General features: G+C 50.9%; 6 protein-coding genes and 1 pseudogene across 7 annotated transcripts, besides 1 other annotated feature; 2 read left to right on the forward strand and 5 right to left on the reverse strand.

Moving 5' to 3' along the window:
- Positions 1–21,684: part of a sequence feature (contig 1.104 1606..297769(-1)) that runs on past both edges of the window.
- Positions 2,814–5,095, reverse strand: nde1 (nuclear distribution protein NudE). The gene is made up of 2 exons (XM_658637.2): positions 4,656–5,095; positions 2,814–4,594 (listed from the first exon to the last, which is right to left on the reverse strand). Exons 1-2 carry the CDS (start codon positions 4,890–4,892, stop codon positions 3,071–3,073), a joined length of 1,761 nt encoding a protein of 586 aa, XP_663729.1. The 5' UTR covers positions 4,893–5,095; the 3' UTR covers positions 2,814–3,070.
- On the forward strand, positions 6,424–7,761 carry ANIA_06124 (cysteine hydrolase family protein; the record flags this gene model as incomplete). The annotated part of the gene is made up of 4 exons (XM_050611902.1): positions 6,424–6,530; positions 6,600–7,024; positions 7,077–7,208; positions 7,256–7,761. 4 exons carry the CDS (start codon positions 6,424–6,426, stop codon positions 7,759–7,761), a joined length of 1,170 nt encoding a protein of 389 aa, XP_050467000.1.
- On the reverse strand, positions 7,923–8,661 carry ANIA_11500 (TRAPP subunit TRS20; the record flags this gene model as incomplete). Its single annotated transcript, XM_050611908.1, has 2 exons — positions 8,432–8,661; positions 7,923–8,349 (listed from the first exon to the last, which is right to left on the reverse strand). The coding sequence occupies exons 1-2, from the start codon at positions 8,626–8,628 to the stop codon at positions 7,923–7,925; spliced, it is 624 nt and encodes a 207-aa protein (XP_050467001.1). The 5' UTR covers positions 8,629–8,661.
- ANIA_06123 (splicing regulator NSRP1-like domain-containing protein) lies at positions 8,871–10,419 on the forward strand (the record flags this gene model as incomplete). Its single annotated transcript, XM_658635.2, has 1 exon — positions 8,871–10,419. The coding sequence occupies one exon, from the start codon at positions 8,871–8,873 to the stop codon at positions 10,215–10,217; it is 1,347 nt and encodes a 448-aa protein (XP_663727.1). The 3' UTR covers positions 10,218–10,419.
- ANIA_06122 lies at positions 10,507–11,987 on the reverse strand (annotated as a pseudogene). The gene is made up of 3 exons: positions 11,933–11,987; positions 11,756–11,886; positions 10,507–11,703 (listed from the first exon to the last, which is right to left on the reverse strand). Coding segments are annotated over exons 1-3 (1,383 nt in total).
- ANIA_06121 (SET domain-containing protein) lies at positions 12,800–16,122 on the reverse strand (the record flags this gene model as incomplete). Its single annotated transcript, XM_658633.1, has 2 exons — positions 12,800–15,753; positions 15,933–16,122. 2 exons carry the CDS (start codon positions 16,120–16,122, stop codon positions 12,800–12,802), a joined length of 3,144 nt encoding a protein of 1,047 aa, XP_663725.1.
- On the reverse strand, positions 16,955–21,156 carry ANIA_06120 (Arf family guanine nucleotide exchange factor SYT1; the record flags this gene model as incomplete). The annotated part of the gene is made up of 3 exons (XM_658632.1): positions 16,955–19,392; positions 19,448–20,689; positions 20,757–21,156. 3 exons carry the CDS (start codon positions 21,154–21,156, stop codon positions 16,955–16,957), a joined length of 4,080 nt encoding a protein of 1,359 aa, XP_663724.1.

Below are 21,684 nucleotides of genomic sequence, written 5' to 3' on the forward strand. Positions count from 1 at the left end.
CATTCGTGCCGGAAGGAGGATGAAGAGAGAAAGAGCTGGGCTGACAGAACGCAACGTTAACCTGAAGGGTCCCAGAAAAATCGAAAGCTACTGTACTCGCCTCAGTCGCAAACGGCGGTACAGCGCGCCAGGAACGGAAGGATTCGCAGTACTTACCACCACCGGTCAAAGAGAGTCAGAAGAAGAAATCTGAAATGAACAAGAGGAAAAATGAATCCTAATATTCTTCTTCTTTTATCCCTAGGGGGAAAAGAATATGATACAGAGGCGAGGAGAACGTGAGAAAAAGACCGAGCTGGATCAGGAACGTAATCTGGATACGCGGCAGTAATGAATCTTCTTCGGAGTCCGGGTCCAGGATTCCCACCCCATTGACTGCATTGTTGGGCCGCCCGCACTCTTCCCACCACTTTTTTGCCCCGTTTTACTGTGTATGCCTGCCTATGCAATTTCAGAATCCTTAGTGTCTCATATAGCGTGCCAACTCCCAATGACGTCCATTTGGCCCCAAAATATTAATACTCCGCTCCGAAAGCTGGAGTTGGCTTTTTTGGTTTTCCAGTCAGGTGGTGTTCGGTAATTACGCAGAGTACAGTATTTTTACGGAGTATAAGGCTGCGTTTGAAATATCCGCATAGACAGATTGAATCTCAGCTGCGTCGAACGACCTCTACCACGCGTGGATCGTATCAATGGATCATTCAGCTGGGAATTTATGGCAACCTTTATATCGCTACAGGAGTCTCTTCATCTTATCTGCTTACCTCTCCGGAGTATAAGCTGACTGCTTGTTGGCCGGAGTATGCGGAGTACAGTAAGATTTCGATAGTATTTCATAGGCCAAGTTTGTACGGAACCTGTTCCGGAGTAAGTGTCGGCTCGGGAGTTTTATTCCTACAAGTCTGTCCTCAAAGGATTCCAAGAAGTCCGGTTTTGCACCGCCGCCGGCAATTCGTTCAAAAGTAACATCTCAATAACTTTCTTGTCAAGTTCCCAATGGTATACATCAGGAAAGCAACCATGGCCTGTTGATACTCTTAAAATCCTCCGTAGTCCAGCCATCGAGGTTTCAACCTGTAAGATCAATACGTACGATAACCAATAAACGGTGGTGGTATCGAGAGCAGAAATATACTAGCCGCCTTCGGACATGTTGGCACCGGTCAAGTATCCCACCAATCACAATCTTCGGATATGAAGCTCACGTTGGGGAGTTGGTCCTCGGGAGAGGATCGGCCTCAGCAAATCGCCTGGCAACTAACCATATGTGGTATGGCGGGTATTCTGAGGTGCAAGTCTTGAAACCCACGAGGTCACGACTATAAACTGTAGTAAGTAACAATCGGGCGCTGGTTCTTGCTTGATCAGCAGAAAATCAGGATGTGGCAGCCTCTGCCCCACGGTAGGGAGCCCCCTTTGACTTCAAATGAGACGGTAGCTTTTTCCGCCGTCTCTAGTATCATTGAACGGATGTCTTTTGCACTTAGTTGGGCTTGAGTAGCAGGAAATTCGATTTTTTGCAATGCCCTAGCCCCAAGGCTCGCGGAGACATTCTGCAGAGACGATCGATCTCTCTTGAAGCACGTAGCGCCCGTTTTCCGTCGGCTAGACAGTCTAGACCGGGGGGGAAGGTCGAGCTAGTCAGTACCGAATAAAGTCTGATTTGACTTACGCACCAATCTGCCAATAAGATTGTCGGCTTTACCGCTGCAAATATATCTTGAATGATGTTCAGTCTCTGCCAAGGGTAGAAGCCGTTCCCTGAATTCCATATTCTGCAACTTGCTAAACAAAAAACGTCGAGACGATATATTGCCACTCGGGGATTTGATGAGCATCCTGCTTTCAGGCTCATACGGTATATTCGACAGTCACCAAACTCAACCTGATTCTGGCGCAACTCATGGAGCCCCATGATTCAACGGTGACTGGTTTATAGACAGAGTCGGAGCGGTACTGGAATGCCGTCTCTGTTGTCTGAAAGCAAACTGAATTCATTTTTTCTTCTTCTGAAAAAGGGCTGGGGTTTCGAGATAAGCAGGCCGGATGCCTGGGCTCCCAGGTACTCATTATGCTATAGCCAGAGCTGTGCGCCGTACGGTTGTGTGTTTGTGCCTTTGTGGCTTCTCAACTGGTTGGGGTCGACAATCTCAGAATAAAGGTTGGGAATTCGTTGTAATGCCAGGTTGGAATCGGGACTATAGCACGGGTCCCAAGAGATATAGGGCGAGCACGCACTGCAGTAGTTGGAGCGAAAGTCGTTCGATTAATACCATGTCGTTGGTATCGAATATGGCAGATACTGCATCGTAGTACCGATTAAAAAAAAAAAAAAAATATGGCGGCCGTTATGTCCAAAAAAGTAATCTACCTGCAGTAGATTGCAACATTAATCTAGCGGATACACCTGCACAGCCGAAACGACTCCGAAATCGCCTCGTATGTCCAAAAATGCTCAGTTCTTGCTCTGCTGCTTAGGTATGATCTCGTCATACCACCAAATGGATCAAAGCGTCAGCAAGGCACTAAACTGACTGGGGTAAAAACAGCACCACCTCGGCCCGAGCCGTGGGCAACAACACCCTATAGTCACTTACTTCATAAATACCTGGAATCTGCAGGAATACGCAAGGGCGATAGCTAAGTAGATTATTGATTTCAAAGTCACTGGGTATTATAACGCCTAATACCTAATACAACGATACACAGGACCAAATGTACAACCCAAAGAAATAAGCGCTGAGACACAGCTTGGACGCCGATGGGCTTTCAGCTCTAGGAGCATCGTCCCCGGCAGTAATCAAAACCATCACGGTGATACAAGTCTCCGACTGTACAGATATGTGGTGAGAGGTATGACACGAAATCCAGTCTATAAGCAACCGAGGCAAACAACCTTTCCAATGTACTCCGAGAACGGGATCTTCCAATAACACCACGGACCCTCTCAAGAGGGAAGCCAGCGTTAAGAGAAAGGGTTACTGTCCGTATCCTGAACGACCAGGTGTAATGATTAAGCAAAATACCAGCCGTGAATTTCAAAGAAGTGCTCTTGCGAACGCGCAGCCGTTCAGAATGTCTCACCTAAGTCACCGGCCACCGGCTTCGGTTTCGTTTTGGGCGGCCCCATGGTATTTCCTCGTCGCAAGGTTCTAGGTGCTGGAATTCCTGACATGCCGCTAGTTGACCGTTTCTTCAACCCAGTGGGTGTAGAGAATGCTGGATTGGAGAACGACGGAAGACGAGTAGGGCGCGTTGAGCTGATCGTTGCACGCATATTGAACTGTTCGGCAAGGTCTTCATCCTCGTCTATGTACGTCATGCCGTTAATTGGGGTCGATTGCCCCGCCGGGTTGCTGAGTGACGAGCGTGGTCGCCGACTTTCAGTGGTAGGATTGGTGGAATAATGGCCCAGTGGAGTTTTCGTACGGCTCTGGCGACTTTCTGGGCGGTTAGAAGGCGTCACACTTGGGTGAGTACTGTGACTGAGGGAACTGGAGAAACTGGTACGACTGCTAGGACGACTATCTCCTTGTGTCCTAGTTCCATAAGACGGACGGCTGGATGTGACATACGAAGGGGCTCCATCGCCGTCCCTAACGGATGAGCTAAAGCTGCTGCCGCTTAGTCGCTTGCGAGTATCCCTCCGCATCGCAATTGTCGCCGCACCAGGACTAGCATCGAGCATAGAGCCCGCACGCGAGGACGCTCTTGAAGCAGTCTCTGACGGAGGAGGTAGCTTGGATTTTGCAGACTGAACCCTCTCTTCCAGTTTCTGCATCTTCCCGATAAGTCCACGAATCTGATGCAGAGAGCCAGATTTGGGTATCCCAGATGGGCGATTTGCGGTAGTGTTGTTCGCTTTAGGCAAACTAGGTCTGGTAGTAGTAGCAGAGGGCGTGGAGCGACCGTTGCTAAATGCGTAAGAGGTGGCCCGGGAGTGGGCTTGAAATCGTTGCGGTCTATTGCCATAAAGCGATCGTGTACCAAAAGATTCGGAAGCCGATGCTTTCTGGAGGGGAAACCCCGATGCTGCAGTCAATGACTTGCGCATACTACTCGACGTTTCAGACATGGGAGGTGACGGTGGCGTTGCAGTTGCAGAAGCCAGCGTCAGCGATAGTTTGGTTGGAGGAGTGCTGAAAAGCGGCGAAGACACTGTCGATTCTCCGGGAGAACGGTCGAAGATCTCAGGAGTATGCGGCGTCGAGGGACTGCGCCCAAGAGGTGCTGGGCGGCGGCGGCGGTTATTGTTCCTGAGCCTCTCTTGAACGATCTCAGTTTCGATCTTCAGATCGTTCAGTTCATCACGGAGCCGCTGATTCTCAATGCGCAGACTCTCCCGTTCCTGTTCGCCTTGTTTATACTCCATATCCAATAGAACCTCTCTCTCAAGAGCCTGATTGTACTTGGACTCCATATCCTCCAGGGATGAGGTGGTATGCCGGGCCTGACGTTCGTAATCATCATTGGCAACTTCTGTGTCCCGCAACTTCAGTTGTAGTGTCAGGTTCGCATCACGCAGCGAAGTTATTTCTTTCTGCAGTGCATTCTGGGCAGTACTAGCTTCTGACTTGGATTGCTTGTATTTCGACTAGGGGAAAAGAAATGAGTTTGATGACGCGGAAGAAAAGGGGAAGGGTGACCAAACAAACCTTCCACTCCTCCACTTCATACCTCAGGTTGTCCACCTTCTCCTTCAACTGTCGCTCACGCTTCTCAGACGCCTCAATTTCCTTCTCTAGCTCTGCCTCTAATTCGCGACTGGAAGCCTGGAAATCGGCAAGCTCAGACTCAAGCTGTTCATACTGTTTCTTGTAGTACGCAAGCTGATCCGATCGGGAACTGGTCCCGTTGGTGCGGGTTGAAGAAGGCTCATCGGCGGAAGGCATTATGCCCACACCAGGCGAGGCTGGTGTAGGGGTGCACGTCCCAGGGGTGCACGTCAGGAGACTTTATCGTCGGCGGTGCAGTCAGACGAGCCCGTTGAAGAATTAGGGTCGAAGAAAAAAAATAACGAGGCCGGAAACACACTCAATCGGGATCATATACGGGCGCAGTATCCGGTGTTTAGTTGGAAGAGCCGCTATGTATGGACCGGGACGATGTTGGAGGGGCCGAGGCGGTGTCGCAGCAGAAGAGGAGATCGCGACGGCGGATCCAACAGCGAGACGGGAGGTGGCAAGCAAAGAAGAGCAGAAGAAGAGGGGGAAAGAAGCCCCGAGTGGACTTACCTTGAGCGCATCCCTCACAGAGGGCTGAGTGTGGTTGGTGTTGTGCTCGTCGTGGCAGAGGGGGGTTTGTTGATGATGTTGGGGGAAAGAGATGTGATACAAACCCGGGTCTGGGAACCATGTGGATGCGCTGTGACCACGGAAACAGCAAGTTAGGCTAGCCTACTTAGAATAGTCTCCCAGGGCCAGGCGGTGACCATGGCGATCCTGCTAGGCCCAATGCGGGCTTAGTTGGGTTGGCTTGATCTTTAGGCATCAAGTGCGTGGAACTTGTTTGAATGCAGCAGTATGAGACTTGACGCACTGCTCATCGCGCATGATGGTCAACAGAGTTGGATTCAGAAGTGGAGCCAGAAGATTTCTTTGGCACGATTTAGGGCAGTATTAGTAGAAGAATACGGCGATTGTGTGCTTAATTATAATGATACGATCGAAGGCCTTAGGCCAACAGTGGTCAGGTGCAGAAGTATATATTCCGGTCAAACCAAGAGTCATTGTGGATATCGCGACTGCAGATAGAGTTTTATGACTTGATATGTTGAATGGAGATGGAAGCTTAGCAAATTCACCGTGCTAATTAGTTCACCTTACTACCATCGGATAGTTCATTCTGTTGATTCGCAATATTTGATGGAAGTCAATATACAAAATGACATAAGTTAGTAATATTAGAGATAAGGTGGAATTAGATAGCCTTATGAAAGTATTGCCACCCACAGGGTGCTTGGTCGAGACCAGATCACGGGCAGCCCAACACGTGATGTCCATTGAACACACACCTCAGTTGCCTCACTCCAGCCTTTGCACGGCTCACTCGCGGCAGGCTCCAAGTCGCTGGAATTGCCAGCCATACAGGTCTACGAGGTTGTGACTGAGTTAAAATTACAATATTCTTGTTTCCCAAGTTCTTGGGTAAGTCTTGCTGGTTTCGATCGACAGGCCACGTTTCTGGGGCGCTGGTCCACTCGTCTTCAGACATACACCTGCTGTCTGCTATAACCACGCACGAGATAATCTTGGGTTCGCATCAGTCTCTTGGGCACTGCTTCCACGCACCGTTTAAGTCGAACCCTCAAGAGATTGATTTGTGCCCTATCCTTATATCACAATCGGGTGATGGTCCTTCGATGATGTTGACGCCTGCTCTAGCAGTTCTTCTACACGAGAGGTCGTTCTGAGTCGTGTCGCCATGGCGGACCCCACCGATCTGAATCTCGACGCGCCTAGCGATCTTCAAGACATCCCGGATATGTCAATGCAGCTTGTGCCTCCGCCGGAAGGGACATACCCAGACAAGTAAGTGCCTTTTCTTATTTCATCGATGCTCATAGCTAGAAAATAATCGCTCACATGAGTGGTGGTCAGAACATCGCTTCTTGCCTCTGTGCAAGCGCATGCAAAAGCCCATGGATATAACGTGGTGGTTAAATCGTCTAGTACACCAACTGAAAAGAAGCCGGGGCGTACAGCCAAAGTGTGGTTGCGGTGTGACCGAGGCGGGCACTACCGGCCGCGCAATGGCCTTACTGAAGAGACGAGGAAACGGCGGCGCACGTCCCGTCTGATGGACTGTCCGTTTATGCTGGTTGCAGCTGGAACTCCTGGCATTTGGACGCTGACAGTCTTGAACGGCACACACAATCATGGTCCGATTGTTGAGAAGCCACGACAAGTTCCTCATCACAAAGTTCGAAAAGGCCAGATCGCTGCGGTTCCTTATGACTGGCCGCACGATGCAACGCTCACGCCGTATACAACTGCACTGGTTATCATTGATATGCAAAAAGACTGTCAGCAACTGCCCATGCCATAACTTCCTTGATGTGTCTGACCATCTCGCAGTTTGTGCGCCAGGTGGATATATGGAGTTTCAAGGCTATGACATATCACCTGCACGAGAACTGATACCAAAGTTACAGCAGCTACTGAACACATTTAGGTCAGCCGGGTTTCCAGTGTATCATACCCGCGAAGGTGATTGATCCCAGAGTTTGCTCGTGTCCCAATCTGACCTCGGCCAGGCCACCGACCTGATCTGTCAACACTTTCAAGCCGAGAAACATATCGATCACAGAATAATTCATCCGGACTTGGAATTGGCTCGCCCGGACCATTAGGTCGTCTTCTGATTCGTGGTGAACTGGGCCATGACACCGTTGACGAACTGTATCCTCTCCCCGGCGAACCGGTAATTGACAAACCCGGCCGTGGTGCCTTTGCGTACACGGACTTTGAGCTTCTCCTCCGAAACAAAGGTATCAAGAACCTTGTCCTCGCGGGCGTGACGACGGACGTATGCGTGTCCACGACGATGCGCGAGGCCAATGACCGGGGATTCGATTGTGTTATCCTTGAAGATGGTACTGCAGCCAGTGAGCCGGCCCTTCACGTAAGCACGATAGAATCGGTGAAAATGGAGGGTGGAATCTTCGGTGCAGTTGCCAAGCTGGAGGATGTAATGCACGCGGTGGAAAACTTCAAGGCCGTCACTGTGAAGAAGCTGGCTCCTCAGATGACGTCTAATTAGCATTGGCTAAATACTTCCCATTCTTCAAGCAGTTTAGCGTTCCTCTGCTCGAGTTATAGAATGAACATTATTAGGAGGGCAATAAAGCTGAAACAGCATAACATAGAGCACCCAACATAACGCCTCGTCAGAAGACATAACAGACAGGAAAAAAGAATGGTTTATAACCACTTCCTTCCCGCAGCCGATACCTTCGACCTGAAAACCGGGCTTCGAATTTCCATCCCCCTTCTATAAAACGGGCTCATCACCGTCTTCACATACGCCTCATAGACTTCCGTCATAAACTGCCTAACCGCCTCCTCCGTCTGCGGCGCCGTCGGATTCGCCGCGATAGAACTGCTCGACGTTCGTCCTGACGAACCCACCCCTGACCCTCCGAAGAGCCCTGATCCTCCCATCCCCATCGCGGAGGAACCAAGGCTCATTGTACTCGACCCAAGTCCCCCACTGCCACCACCGGCACCAGAAGGGGGTAGATTTGGCTGAGGTGGTTGATGTAATAACAGGAATCTTGTGCCGGAGGGCGTTAGAAAAGCAGAGACATATGCTGAAGCAGGTGGGTATGTGTCGATGTGTTTTAGGTACCTGACATACAGAGACACATGTTAGCATATACATCCTGCCTTCTCATAACATCTGACCGAATAAAACAAAGTATCTAGCATACATATTACCTCCCATCCACTGTGCCTCCTCAAGCATATCGAGACTAGAGTGGATAATGAACTGCGTCATATACGTGTTCTGGGCGGCGTCGGGAAAGCGAAAGCGGGCGATGCCATCGCCGCCGGATTTGGAGGTGCCGAAGGCAATGTTAAAAAGGGGAACATCTGTTGGGGAGAGAATTGTGAAGTAGTATGACATTTCGCCGGCCTTGTTTTTTATATCAGCCGTGCGATTGGTGATAGAGAGGGGAGCTCTGGATAAATTGCGGAGGTGTGCTACGGAGATCGGACGGAGATAGTGATAAATGATCACGTGCTGATATGATAACGCGCTTAAGATCACGTGCTAGACGACTGACGTTCGAAGACCTGAAGTTCTTTGCTCTGACTGGAGGCGGTACTTTTACAAGCTCGGAAGAAATACATGCTGTGCGAGGAACAATGCCGCCCAAAACACTTCTTAGCCTGTCAAAAAAGAATCCTCTCGCGGGCGGAGGGCAAAAGCGCAAAAAAGCCGTCTTCGACTCCGACTCCGACACCGATGAGCGCGGCGGCGCCACAAACGAGACCGAAATCACGACGATAGGAGGAATTGAACTCGATAGTGAATCCGTCACGCAGAAAAAACCATTGCAAACAGAGAACGAGTCTGAGGAACGCCCCGCAAAGCGCAAAGTCGTTCCGCTGGGGCAGGGCGCGAAACCGAAGATAAAACCCTTGAGTAAGACGTCGATTTTCGCGGATGAGGATGATGAAAAAGAGGATGGAAAGACAGAGACCACGTACGGCTTAAACAATGCGCCTGCGAAACGAGACCAGAAACAAGAGCGGGAACGGGAATACACGAACCTCTCAGCGCTGCACAGCATGAAGAAACATGCATCCGAGGCACAGGATCTCGACCCCTCAATATACTCATACGACGCCGTATACGATAGTCTACATGCGAAGCCGGAGAAGAAAAATAAAGCGAACGCAGATGAAGAAAGTGTGCCAAAATATATGACTTCTTTGCTACGGAGCGCGGAAATCAGGAAACGGGACCAGTTGCGCGCGAGGGATAGAATGCTAGCGAAGGAGCGCGAGGCCGAGGGTGACGAATTTGATGATAAAGAGAAGTTTGTGACGAGTGCGTATAAGGCGCAGCAGGAGGAGTTGAGGCGAGTTGAGGAGGAGGAGAAAAAGAGGGAGCAGGAAGAGGAGGAGCGGCGGAAGAAGAACGGTGGGACGGGCATGGTTGGGTTCTACCGCGACCTGTTGGCGCGCGGTGAAGAGCAGCATGATGCTGCTATGAAGGCGACGGAGGAGGCGGCAAGGAAGATCCAGGAGAATGGTGGTGAGGTACCGACGGATACAACGCAAGAGGACGAAAAGACCGAGGCACAAATCGCAGCAGAGCTAAACGCGCGCGGTGCTCATATTGCCGTCAATGATGACGGGCAAGTTGTTGACAAGAGACAGCTGCTCTCCGCCGGTCTGAATGTTGCACCTAAGCCGAAAAATGCTGCACCTGCCGCGGCGCGGACGACAGCTGGTGCTGGCACCGGTCCCACGTCACGGGACCATTCTCGACAGGCTGCTGGACGTGCTGGACAGCGTGCCCGTCAGACCGAAATGATTGCACAACAACTAGAGGAACAGGAGCGTCAACGCCAGGAGGCCGAAGCAGCCCGGCAGAAGGAGATCGCGGAGCGCAGTCGCAGTCACAAGTCGGCTACGGAGGTATTAAGTGCGCGCGAGCGGTATCTTGCGCGCAAGAGGGAGCGAGAAGCGGCGAAGGGCTCGTAGAGCCTTCACTTTCCTTTATGTGTCATTTTTGGGGTAATCGTTGTTTGCACGAAAGGTGTTGGAGTCCATTCAAAATATAAAGCTGGCGTCTTACAGCGAATTCCTTCTATCGAGCATATGAGTTAGTCTAAACTAATGTACTTTTATCGTTTCCGTGACTGCAGTTCTATCGTAAGTATGAATGGTATCGTCACTCGTTATGCAGTTGAATCGTGCAGTAACTCCAGAGTAACATGCACCAAGTCCAACTCTTCTGATCCAAAATGCAAAGCCTAACGCCAATATACTTTCAAGTTGTCAAGGCAAAACTCAGACCCATCAAGCCCATGCCTCCAATAGCAAAGCCAATTGCCATATTCCGCTGATGTGTTAAGACTAAACCTTCGGTGAATAACTGCAAGCCCACCGAGGTCATTACTCCCGCTGTAACGGCAAACATGCAGCCGTAGACAGCCCAGGAGGTCTCATTCTGGCCATCGCCGGCACCACTACCGGCTTTCCGAGCACCCCAGATCCAGAGCGCTGCCAGTCCAGCACCGGCAGGCTGGCTGATGCCGCCTAGAAGACTGGACCAGAACATTGCCCATCCACGAGAATGAATGGCGAGATAGAGCGGCAATGCCATTGCGAAGCCCTCACTGATGTTGTGGATGAAGAGGGCTAAAAAGACTGTCATCCCCAGTGTTGGGCTTGCGTGATTAGTGGCGTATGTGATAAAGCCCTCTGGTAGTTTGTGTAACGCTATGGCGACAGATGTTTGTAACCCTATCGAAAGAAAAGCGTTTTGGGGTACGTGATGGTGGTGTTGGGCAACGGAAACCGGATGCTTAGACTGCCCGTCCGCTTCCGCTCCCATTGGAGGTGACGAGGGAGCATTATCCGCCGTTTCTGTTTCAGAGGAGGAGCTGGGAGCATCTGCCGAGAGCCCAGGAACCTGAATGTCTGTATCAGAGGCATCGTCCGCGCTAACGGCGGGACGGATAAGGGTCTTCGTGCATTCGTCACCACAAGCCTGTGAGAAACCATAGCACGGACCATTCTCGTCGCAGTATGCCTTCGCACCTCCAATCAAGGTGTACATTCGTCGTCCGAGACGGACACGCCACGGTTCGCGACCTGTACGGACGATGCCGCCTGGCTCACGACCCGTACCTGGAAGACCGATTCCCGCCGGTGTAGATTTATGTGAAGTCAGAAGGGGAGTTCGCTCGGAGAGCCGTTTGCGAGGACGATGATCCAATGCAGCGTGCGAAAGCTTTCCTCGTTCGAGGTCGGAGTCGTCGCGGGGCGACGCTTCGTGAGTATGAGCACAATCCACCACATGGGAGGGCAGGAACTTGTGCAGCACTGCAGAGAGCCCACGGATTCCAATGACTCCAGCAATAAAAAGACCGATCAGAGCGTATGCGGATCGTGAGGGAGACCAACCGGCTTTCATGAGGTAGTCGCGGGAGGTGGGGAGCATGCTATACAACGAGGTGAAGATCTAAAGGTCACCATCAGCATTTATCAACCTTTCCGCCCCGTAACTATCTTACAATAACTCCTGCACTGAGACATAACGATGCGGAAAGAAACGAATTGTTTCGGACGATCTGGAAATGGCTTCGAGGCCAGAAGTGGCGGAGGAGAAGATCAACGCAGATGACCGAAGACCCCAGGACGCAGGCTGGACCGTCAGGTGGATTGCAAATATATTGGACTGGGAAACTTACCAACACCGGACACGGCACTCATCACCCAGCCCCGAAGGTCGTTTGAGGCAGCCATGAGAGCGGTTGATGGGTTTGGGGAAAGCAAATCCAGTTGGAGAAGAGCCGTTGAGAAATGACGGAGTTATTAGATAAGCCAGCGTTGTGGAGTTGCGGAGTATCACTATCGTATTAGATAGAGGAACGATACTAATAAACAGTAGAAGAGTTATAGAGATTAACTCAGAACGAGCCGGTCCCTGATGAGATATCCACCCCAAGGCGTGACAGGTTGTTTATAAGGTGTGGCAAGTGGTGAGGACCCTGGGAGTCTCTTAGAGTTGGGAAGATCTTCGCCCGTTCGCTCGTCTTTCTCCCCTTTGCTCCATTCAATTCAACACTTTCATTGATTTTGATTCTCGCTTTGATTTGTCCTTGTCTCTGACATCTAAAACAACTCCTTGTATGGATTAATTGTGTTCTTTTGAAGGAATAGAGGCTTCCACGATGCTGCTAGACCCGCCGCTCTGACCCGCTGCTCTGACCCGCTGCACATGAACTCGTTACAGCCAGTCATCTCCTCACATTTCAAAGCAGACGACCATCTATCCTACGTGTGGCGTTGGGAATCCTTGTAAGCAGTACTTCATTATTGCTTAGCACAAGGGAGTTATTTTCTAACGTCTTGATGAATTGCTTTGTTGTTTCCATAATTTATGTATAGGAAAGGACAAAAATGAGCCAACGCGAGTAAACAACAGTATGAGATCGGATCGATCGAGATGTACTCCAACAACTAGGGGAATTCAAAAAAAAAAAAAAAAAAAAATTTCGAGGAAATTCGATCGAGGCAATATTCAATGGATCAGTCGATGCGAAAGCTCTCGGAGTTCAGTTATACTCAACACCTGCATCGCAGTAGGCAAAATCATCCAAATTGACAAATTGCGGTTTCTTTTCAGCTCCAACGTGCTTAACTACGGGGTTCCGCGCTCCAACGGTCGGTTCTTGAATATGAGACTCCTCGTTCTCCTTGTTATCGGGCTGGCCTTCTTCACCGGGCTCCTTGTCGCAGGCGCATGAAGGATTCTGAAGCTCGACTTCATACTGCTGGTGCGTGCAACCGGGCTTGGGACATGTCTCTCCGCAAGATGTAAACACCTGAACGTCTTGATTAAACGATTCTTCAGGATTATCATGGTCTTTTTCTAGTTCAGCATCTACCGCGGCTTTCCCGAAGCGCTCCCTCGCCACGGCCATAAACGCTGCCAGGAAGTCTTGCTTGAAACCGTCACAATAAGGCTCCGAATCATGGTCATCTGTCATTTCTCGCGCAGGTCCGCGGTTCCTGCGCTTCTCACGAACGCGGTCTAAATGGTCCACAAGCGTCTGACAGTTGTCGTGGGTACGGCACATATCAGAAGGGTTCTTGGAGTCGAACTTGAGCTCTGCCGGGGCAAAGTCAGGCCCATCGATAATTTCATAGGACGGTCCCTTGTCGTTATCAGTGCGGGGAAGAGGACGATAACGGGGGACTGCGATGTACTCGTTAGGCTTCGCATCCAGCATGAATAGCATTTTCTTTGGCATGATGCCCTGGTTGAAGTCTGTGAACGCCTTCATGCGAGAGCTCAAACCTCGCCTTGTACCCCCAAATCCTGGCATACTGGTCGGGTCACGATACCAACCTTCGACCTGATGATAAATAGCGCCGTTAAGTCCTTCGAGCACGAGGTACAGCTCCCTCGCTTCCCTGAGAAAACACCATGCTCTTGCCAAATCAGTGTGGTGACCCGCAATCATAGCACATTTGACCCAGATATCGGCAACTCGGAAGTCTTGTACGCGCATTGCCGCGAGATGGTCGAGCAGCATAGACGCATGCAGGTACGCGATAGCCGGTTTATTAGATACGATGTTCGGGTCCTCGATTCGGCGCTTGAGGCGGCGGTAGTGACACATGGCTTTGTCGGCTGAAGGATGCGGCGTCGCGCAGAACCGACACGCACATAGAAAGCCGAAGCGGCGATTCATAGCTGCTCGCCTTTCTCTGGCCGTTCCTTCTGTCTGCATGTATGCGATACTGATCTCCACGTTAGGCTTGATGTCTGCACAAGCGCGGACGACCGCTTTTCCCAATCTCGGCTTCTTGTCGTAGCAAATCTCGCCCTTTTTGTTCGTGGGATACTCGTTCCGGAACCGCAGAACACAGTTCGGAATACAGCAGTGATTCAACCAAGCCAGGTTCAAACCAAGCACCTCACCGACGTTTCCCTCCCACGCCGTAGGCAAAGCATGCTGGTCCCATATTGCGCCTTCAAGACCAAGTCTGCGCTTTCTGATCGCAAAGCCCTTCTTCTTCTGACCTTTCGCGAGTGAAAGGAACTCATTGTTCCACTCCGGCCCCATTCTCGCCGCCTTCGCCTGTAGCATCGCATTCGTGTCTCCATAAGACTTGCACTTCTTGTGCTCACCTGACCACAAAATCATGAGCTCGTCCGCAATAATAACTGTACCAGCAGGAATGTGCTTTGTGGCCACCAAACCAAAGCCGCTTTTATCGTTAATCCAGCGCTTTTCAAAGCAGTCCGAGACAACGGGCTCTCGCAGATCACAATTCGAGAGATCCTGAGCACGAGTGAGGTTGGCGGCGGTGAGCTGCTCGTGTGGGAGGTCGACCGAGTGCCAGTTCTTGTTGCCTTTTGGGGCTGAGCTGTTCACATGTTCGTCGACAAACGGTAACTGCAGGTACTCAGGCGGTATATCAGCCAATGAATCTGGCACGTTTGAGGTTGAAGGGCGAGGCATTTCTGACGGCATTGGTATTCCCAAGCATTCAATCGCAGAGCGAGAGAATGAGCGAAGGGGAGAAGGAGAACGAGCACGAGGGGCAGTGATTCGTAGACCCAGTAGGTCTGAATTCTGTCTGAGAATAAGTGCACCAGGCTTCGCTTGTAGGATTAACGGTCCGGTCGCTGCTCCTAAATGGGGCCCTTGGTGTTTGGTAACACTAGTTTTATCTTCCTCGACAAGCTCAGGTGTAGGAGCGGGTGAAGATACAGAATCAGAGTCAAAACCCGCCTCAGGCTCAGACTCAGACCCGGATACAGGAGCCAATTCAGAGCCAGCTGAGATGTGTTCTTTGTGGACTTGATCCTCGTAGTTTACCAACAGTGGACTTTCTTTCTGGTCTCCGCTGTGGATTTGATGTCCGTAACGGTCGTCACTCTTGATGTCGGTATTGCTCCCGGGTTCAGAGTTAACCAGGTTCTGTCTGTCTTGGTTTTGGGATTCAACGAGGAGACCTTGCTGGCTGTTGATCTGATGCTCGCTCGAGATATACTCTTCGTGTTGATCTTGACTCTCAACCCTTAGACCCTTCGCAAGCATAAGAGCATTTTCAGATTCGATCTGGCATTGTGCGTCTTGTTTTTCTTTGACCACCAATGGATCTTCAATCTGGGATTCAGGCTCGAGATTGGTCTGACTTTCTCTCTCGTCCAGGCCTTGAGGCTTGCTCTCGGCTACAAGCTCAGAAGTAGACGAAGAGACTGACTCAAAGTCAGAACCTGAGACAGGATGATGCTCAAGGTTGGATGCCGGAGTATGCTTAGGTTCAGGTAGTAACACAAACACAGATGCAGATTCAAATCTGGAGCCAGCGTCAGAGGTAGACGTGCCGTTCACGACAGCTTCTAAATCAGCTTGCGTAGCTTCTGCCTTGGGATCACGATCAATGTCAGCCTTAGTGTTAGTATCCGCAGGCTCAGCAGGATCGGACTCAGGTTCACTTTGTTCAGGGTTAGGACAAGCGTTGCCTTCAAAACAACTAGCGGTAGCCCCTACTATGAAGATCAGAAGAACAAGTTAGCCAACTGAACTAGATCAAATGTAGAAGTGCATCAGAAAAGAAAGAAAGCCAAGGCACAAACACAAGCACAAGGAGAGAAGTAAGTGTCTTTGCTTGCATGGTCTTTTAATCATATCGACGGCGAGGCAGTTAAATGGAGTGAAGGATACTCACGTGACTCTAAGAAACCTAACAGCTTCTGCATGGTGAGCAGGAGGAACAACTCGACTAGCTCACTAAGAAGATCGTTCTTGCTGAGAACGCTCAGATGAATCAATTCAATAGCGAGGAGGTCACTCCAGGAGTTGACGCCCATGCTGGCGGATATGTAGAGGAGCTCGATTAGATTGTTGACGAGTGTCATGTGGAAAAGGGTATTTGTTGGGATGGATTGAGGAGGCGGGAATAGGGAAAGCAGCAAGAATTACGAAGGCGAAGGGAAATAGAAGATGAAACGGCTTAGCTATGAAGAGACGTCTGTTTATGACCGTAGGAAGTGAAAAGCCTTGTTGGGCTATTATCGGTGTCTTCAACATCCAAAGGACGGATATCGAAGACGGGAGATGGAATGTGTTTGGAGGAAGAGGAAGAGGAAGAGGAGGAAGAGGAGGAAGAGGAGGAAGAGGAAGAGGCAGAGAGGGATGTTTTGAGAGAGGAGAAAAGAAAATGACAATTGTGAAGCTGTGTGCTCAGCATCGTAGCCCACAACGACAGAAGCACAGGTTGTCAACAAGTCAGGTGGTGAATGGCTTGGGGACTCAAAAGGCAAAGAAAGACCAATCGTAAAGAAACGTAAGCATGAAGGCTCAAGCGACAATGTATATTAAAGCTGACTTTTGGATTGCCCTTACTATATGCTGTATTTACCATATATGCCAACCACCCCTGTCCGATTAATCGGCGACCGAATGCTACCAGCAGACAAGCAAACAAGTCTTTTGTACTTAAACATATTCCAACCCAAAAGAATGACCATCCGCCCACTCGACCATGCAAGTATTCATGAAGCAGCAGAAAAGAGGAGAAAAATAAGAAATGTTAGACTGGAGTTGGCGTGAGGTAAGTCTATCAATGAGGATAACGAAATGCGACTGAAGGTGGATAGACGCTGAAGAGTAACCAAGGAAAAAGAAAAACGAAAGGGTATAGATGTCGTCACAAGAACAGAAAGTCATGGTCGACTGGAAGGAAAGTCTTTATGCATGGATGGCTTGTGGTAGTGTTGGTGTTGGGTTTTCATCGACGGTGGAGGAGTCTGGGAGTGGCACCGAGCGTAGACTGTTATGAACGTTGGTTGATGGAGAGGAAGGTTCCTGTGATACCGTGGAGACAGCGCTCTCAGAACGAACTGAGCGTCTATCGAGTTTGTCTTCAGCTTTCTCCTCTGAAAGCCTAACCGGGATGTCCAGTGATGCCCGCAGTCCGGAACGGGTCGACTCTCCACCGCTGACTAAATCCGTGTCTGATGCTCGCGGCTCCTCTGACGGTGTGGGTTTTCGAAGCTTGAGGCGCTCTTCTGGCGGCATGTTCTGCCAGTCAGAGCCAAAAGTCACAATCGACGCCTTCTTACCATGCACAGTGAAGCTGCCGCCCTTGCGAGAGAGACCACCTGCATCGCCAGACCCTTGACTGTCTTCTGCAGCTGTAACACTCGGCGCGGACTCGCGCTTTCTGCTCCGGGGATAGTGATGACCGCTGGATGAGTCGCGCAATGTGCGGTGGAAGCTGTGGCGGACTCGGCTCATGCGGTCTTGTGATCCTTCAGGGGCATCATCCTTCTTCAGATCGAAATCCATACCGTCAGCCGTAACGGACCCTTTGCGAGAAGCCGAGCTCGCATCTAATAGTCCGGCTTCGCGGAGAAGACGTTCTTCACCGTCATCAAAACTTCCGGGAAGTGTCAGCTTAGAAGTTTTCGAGGCCAGACTCGAAACGTCCATCTTGCTGCCGGAACTTAGTACTGAAGCCTCGCGCTCCAGAACATGCGAGGGGTTCGGCGAAACCGATTTCGCTCGTTCATAATTGTCTACGGAGGGTGGTCTGCCCGTGCGCAGTAGGATATCCGGTGAAGTCACGGAAGTAGCAAGACTGGGCCGTCGTACGCCACCAGTGCTCGATGATGGGGACGAAATCTGATTGACGGATGATGGCTTCTCAGGCGCAATGCTTGGAGATTTTGCAAACATCGGAGACAACTGCTTATCCCACACGGAGTCTCCGCCGTTGCCGGAAAGTGAGTTGGAAGCCGGTATTTCCAAGCGCAGGCGCTGTGGTTCAGGCGCAGTGACGGCCTGGTCATTCTCTTCTCCCAAGTCGCGCACTAGCACCTCCCGGTGACTTTTTGTGCGCCAAATGTCCTGCCTTACCCACTTGAGCTTCGCCGACATGCGGCCTGCAGCCATGATCAGCTGTTCCCTTGCGCGTGTGTGGACAGGGGTCAAGACTTGAAGATGTCTCGCATTCCTCAAGATATCGTCCAGTTGTTTCTGGGAGATAAAAAGTGTTTCGTTCGCCTCCCTGACCTTTTGCTGTATAAGCCTGGTTCGGGCTGCCATCAACTCTTCGGCTGCACCCATGCCAGAACTTGGTGATGCGGGTTCTTTATCCGAAGAAAACCGGGACATTTCAGACTGAAACGAGAGCCGACGACTCATTCGGTTCCTCTGAGCATCGTATTTGGTGACAACCATACCCTTTGTCCCAACCCCTGTTGTGCGAAATGCTGCAGCATAATTGAGTTTTGCTAGCCAGTCGTTCATATCCGCCTCACTGTTGGCTAAGAAAACCTCTTCGAGTGAGTTGGGGCGTACAAAGAGGAACGCATGCTTGTGTTTCTTGTAGCTGGAATCTAACAGAGCCACAGCATTGTCTGTCGACATCATCGAAACCGGATTAAAATCATTAAGTGGAGGTTTGAACACCACGGCCCGCCGGCGACCTTCTTTCTGATGGGCATCGCACTGAGCCATGAGGGACTTTACCCAATTTACATCTTTGAAGAAATAAAGGTGCGACAAGGTAAGAAGGGCACCCCATTCCTGCCAAGGGGAACGTGCCCTCTTCTTCTTTGGGTCTTTACGCCACAGCAATCCAACTTTGGCCACTTTGATATCCACTAGGCCAGGGTTGGAATCAGCGGGGTTCTCCATGCTAGCTGGCATGAATGCGTCGGGACGGGACCGTGCAGAGACAATCTGCAGGATAGCTGATTGGGCAAAAGCTCGGTGCAAGCTCTTAATATCCGCTGGGCCTGTAGTGGGATTACAGCAGTAAGGATCCTCAAGGTTCATAACGTCCCTGAGACTTGGTCGTAGGGTGTCTAGTTTCCCATCCATAATCAGAGCGTATGGATCAACGGGCTCTCGGGTCGCACGGGACAGATTCTCGGCACTGGGAACTCGAAACAACGCCTTTTTAGGTTTTGGCAAATGGCGTGTGCCGAGGTTGGAGTCTTCAATGCGAATGAAAGGTGTATATGATATGTTCTCGTAGAAGCATTCCAGGATATCTTCCGCTACGCCTTCGCCGCGCGTGTTCTTCACATAATCGCCTTTTTGCATCTTGCGCTTGTTATTCTTGTTGAATACGTCTGTGTGCAGGATGAGAATGGAGAACGCGATGAAATATGCTTGGTCTAGGCAGCGAATCAGTACGTGTCAACTTGAAAAGGTCAAGAACTGAGGCGTTACCTGTAGACGCGAAGATGCCCGGATTACATTCATGATATCGGTCTGCAAAGCTCTGCAAAAACCGATCAATCTGCTGCGTCTCTTTTGGCAACTCAACTTCCATCAATAGTTTTCTGATTGCCATATCAATAGGGTCTCCGAAAAAAGAGAATCCTCGCATAAACTTCCGTAATGCGGTTTTGTAAAAGTCCTCGCCCGATTGAGAAAGGACCCCGGCAACTGCGCTCTTGGGGATGTTCTCTTCTAGTCGTGCAAGGTATGTTGCGGGAGTGTCACCCTCTTCCCGTTTTGGATAGGAAAGAACTTTAGTGAGAGGTGACGAAGTGCCTTTGGTACCGCTAGGTGAGCTATTCGTTCGAAAATAGCCTGGCTCTGAATTTTGTCTCAACCGCTGACTGATGCTAAAAATATCACCAAAGCTCTTGCGGCCGGTGGTCGAGAAGGATGTTCGGCTAGATGACGGTTGGTTAGGAGATGGGTGCGGATCGGTATCCTGTATATTTGTGACCGAGTCCAGCGTGGAGGATCTTGCTCTATTCTTGGGAAGACCCTGGTTGCGGCCACCTCTAATTGAAGGTGTAGAATGCACCGAATGCGCAGAGTTAGACGAATCCTTTCGAATGATAGGTGGGCGCGAGGCTGATAAACCAGCAGATGACCGAGAGGGTGATGGCAAAGGGGATACGTGGTCCTGCCCATCCGAGGCGTCAGATCCCCGAGTTGGCCCGTCAGGAACGGATCTAGACTGGGTCAAGCCCGGTGTCTGCCCATTGTCCGCGGTGGGTTTTGGAGGCAATGGGAACTGGACGCGATTTCTTTTCAGGCGTGGCATGCGAAATCGTTTGGTGCCGGAAGCTGGCCCCCCGAGCGGGGAATTCGTTCGAGATATCTCATTGTTGGTTGCAGCGCTTTGGTCCGATCGAGAAGACTCGGAGAATCGGCCGTCCACCACGGAGGATCGATAGGAGCCGTTTGGTCGATCGCGACCGGTACTTCGAATGGACGTGGTTGAAAGGCGTCCCGGCTCTTCAGCACTAACCCTCGATGCTGTCAATGAAGTGTCGGCGCTTTGTGACCCCGTCGAGTCCTGGGATCGCTTGGCTTTCTCGTTGCGGACGGTTTGCTGTTCAGCGTGTGCTTCCATGGACTTCCTGGGTTCGGGGAAGATAGAGAATTTGTTCTTTCGCTTCACGGGCTGGTCCAATTCATGACTCGTGGGCGCGGTCGTGATTATGGTAGGAGCTGCAATGCAGAAGAAAAATAGGTCAGCGATTGGAGAGGTTGCGACAAACTTGTGACGTTCACTTACGCGGTATGTTGGGTACTGGCGGAACTTCCGTTCCCGCTTTAGCATAAGATTTAGACAGTTGAGGGTCAGAGGCATGGCGAAGTCTCATGAGACTGAACCGGCTCCCGCTGCGGTTCAATGCTTCCCGACTAGAGTTAAGAGCATTAGGGACCCTGCTCTTGAGCGAGGAATTCCCCGGAGCGGGAGCACGATTACTGCCCTCCGATTCAGCCTGGCCATCAGCATCCAGCCCTGTGAGATTCGGCGAGCAAGCAGAAGATTCGGAGATGCGGGGCGGTAGGTTTGTCGCTGAGAGGGTCGAACGAGCCAGCTGCTCGCTGTGACGGGATTGTGGATCGGCTGGATTTCGTTTGGATTCGCTATCATATAACGCGCCGAGTCGTAATCCTTTCCAATGCATGGCGATGGCGAAGAAGAGCCGAGCCTGGTCCTAGAATATCCTGCAGCGAGGAATGTCCCAAAGACCCATAGGCAATTCCATTCACATCCGTCTGTTCCTGCGGTACTGTAGCTGGTGGTGAAGTGCGGTGGGTGCGGGAATGCGTTGGGTTCGGATTGGATCGAGGAACCACCATTAATTAGGAGTGCTTGTCATTGCGAATCGAAAACTGGGAGGGATAGAGACAGTTGAGCCGATAGGGAGGCGAGAGACGAAGCTGACGATCAAAGAAACAGGAGTGAAACCGGGCAAAAAGGGGCGAAGGGGTACGGGAAAGCCGACCCAAACGAAAACAATAGACGCAGCGGTTCCAGAAGCAATGGTAATGGCCAACCACCTAGAGCTCTATTCACATTTCTTGACCGCAGAATCGTGGAGAGAAAACAGGCTGATAAGACGCGCAGCCGACACAGTGAGGGGAGATTAGACGGGCCTGGAGGATCCAGGGTACTTGTGGGATAGCCTGGGCGGGAAGGTTCCGGCAACTGA

This window comes from Aspergillus nidulans, chromosome I (assembly GCF_000011425.1).
Source record: "Aspergillus nidulans FGSC A4 chromosome I".
Classification (NCBI taxonomy): Eukaryota; Fungi; Ascomycota; class Eurotiomycetes; order Eurotiales; family Aspergillaceae; genus Aspergillus; species Aspergillus nidulans.

Bases quoted from the DNA above. Each gene is read 5' to 3' on its own strand.
- nde1 (XM_658637.2), bottom strand. From the start codon at position 4,892: ATGCCTTCCGCCGATGAGCCTTCTTCAACCCGCACCAACGGGACCAGT. The intron at 4,595-4,655 runs GTTTGTTTGGTC...CTTTTCCCCTAG, and splicing joins ATGAAGTGGAGGAGTGGAAG to TCGAAATACAAGCAATCCAA.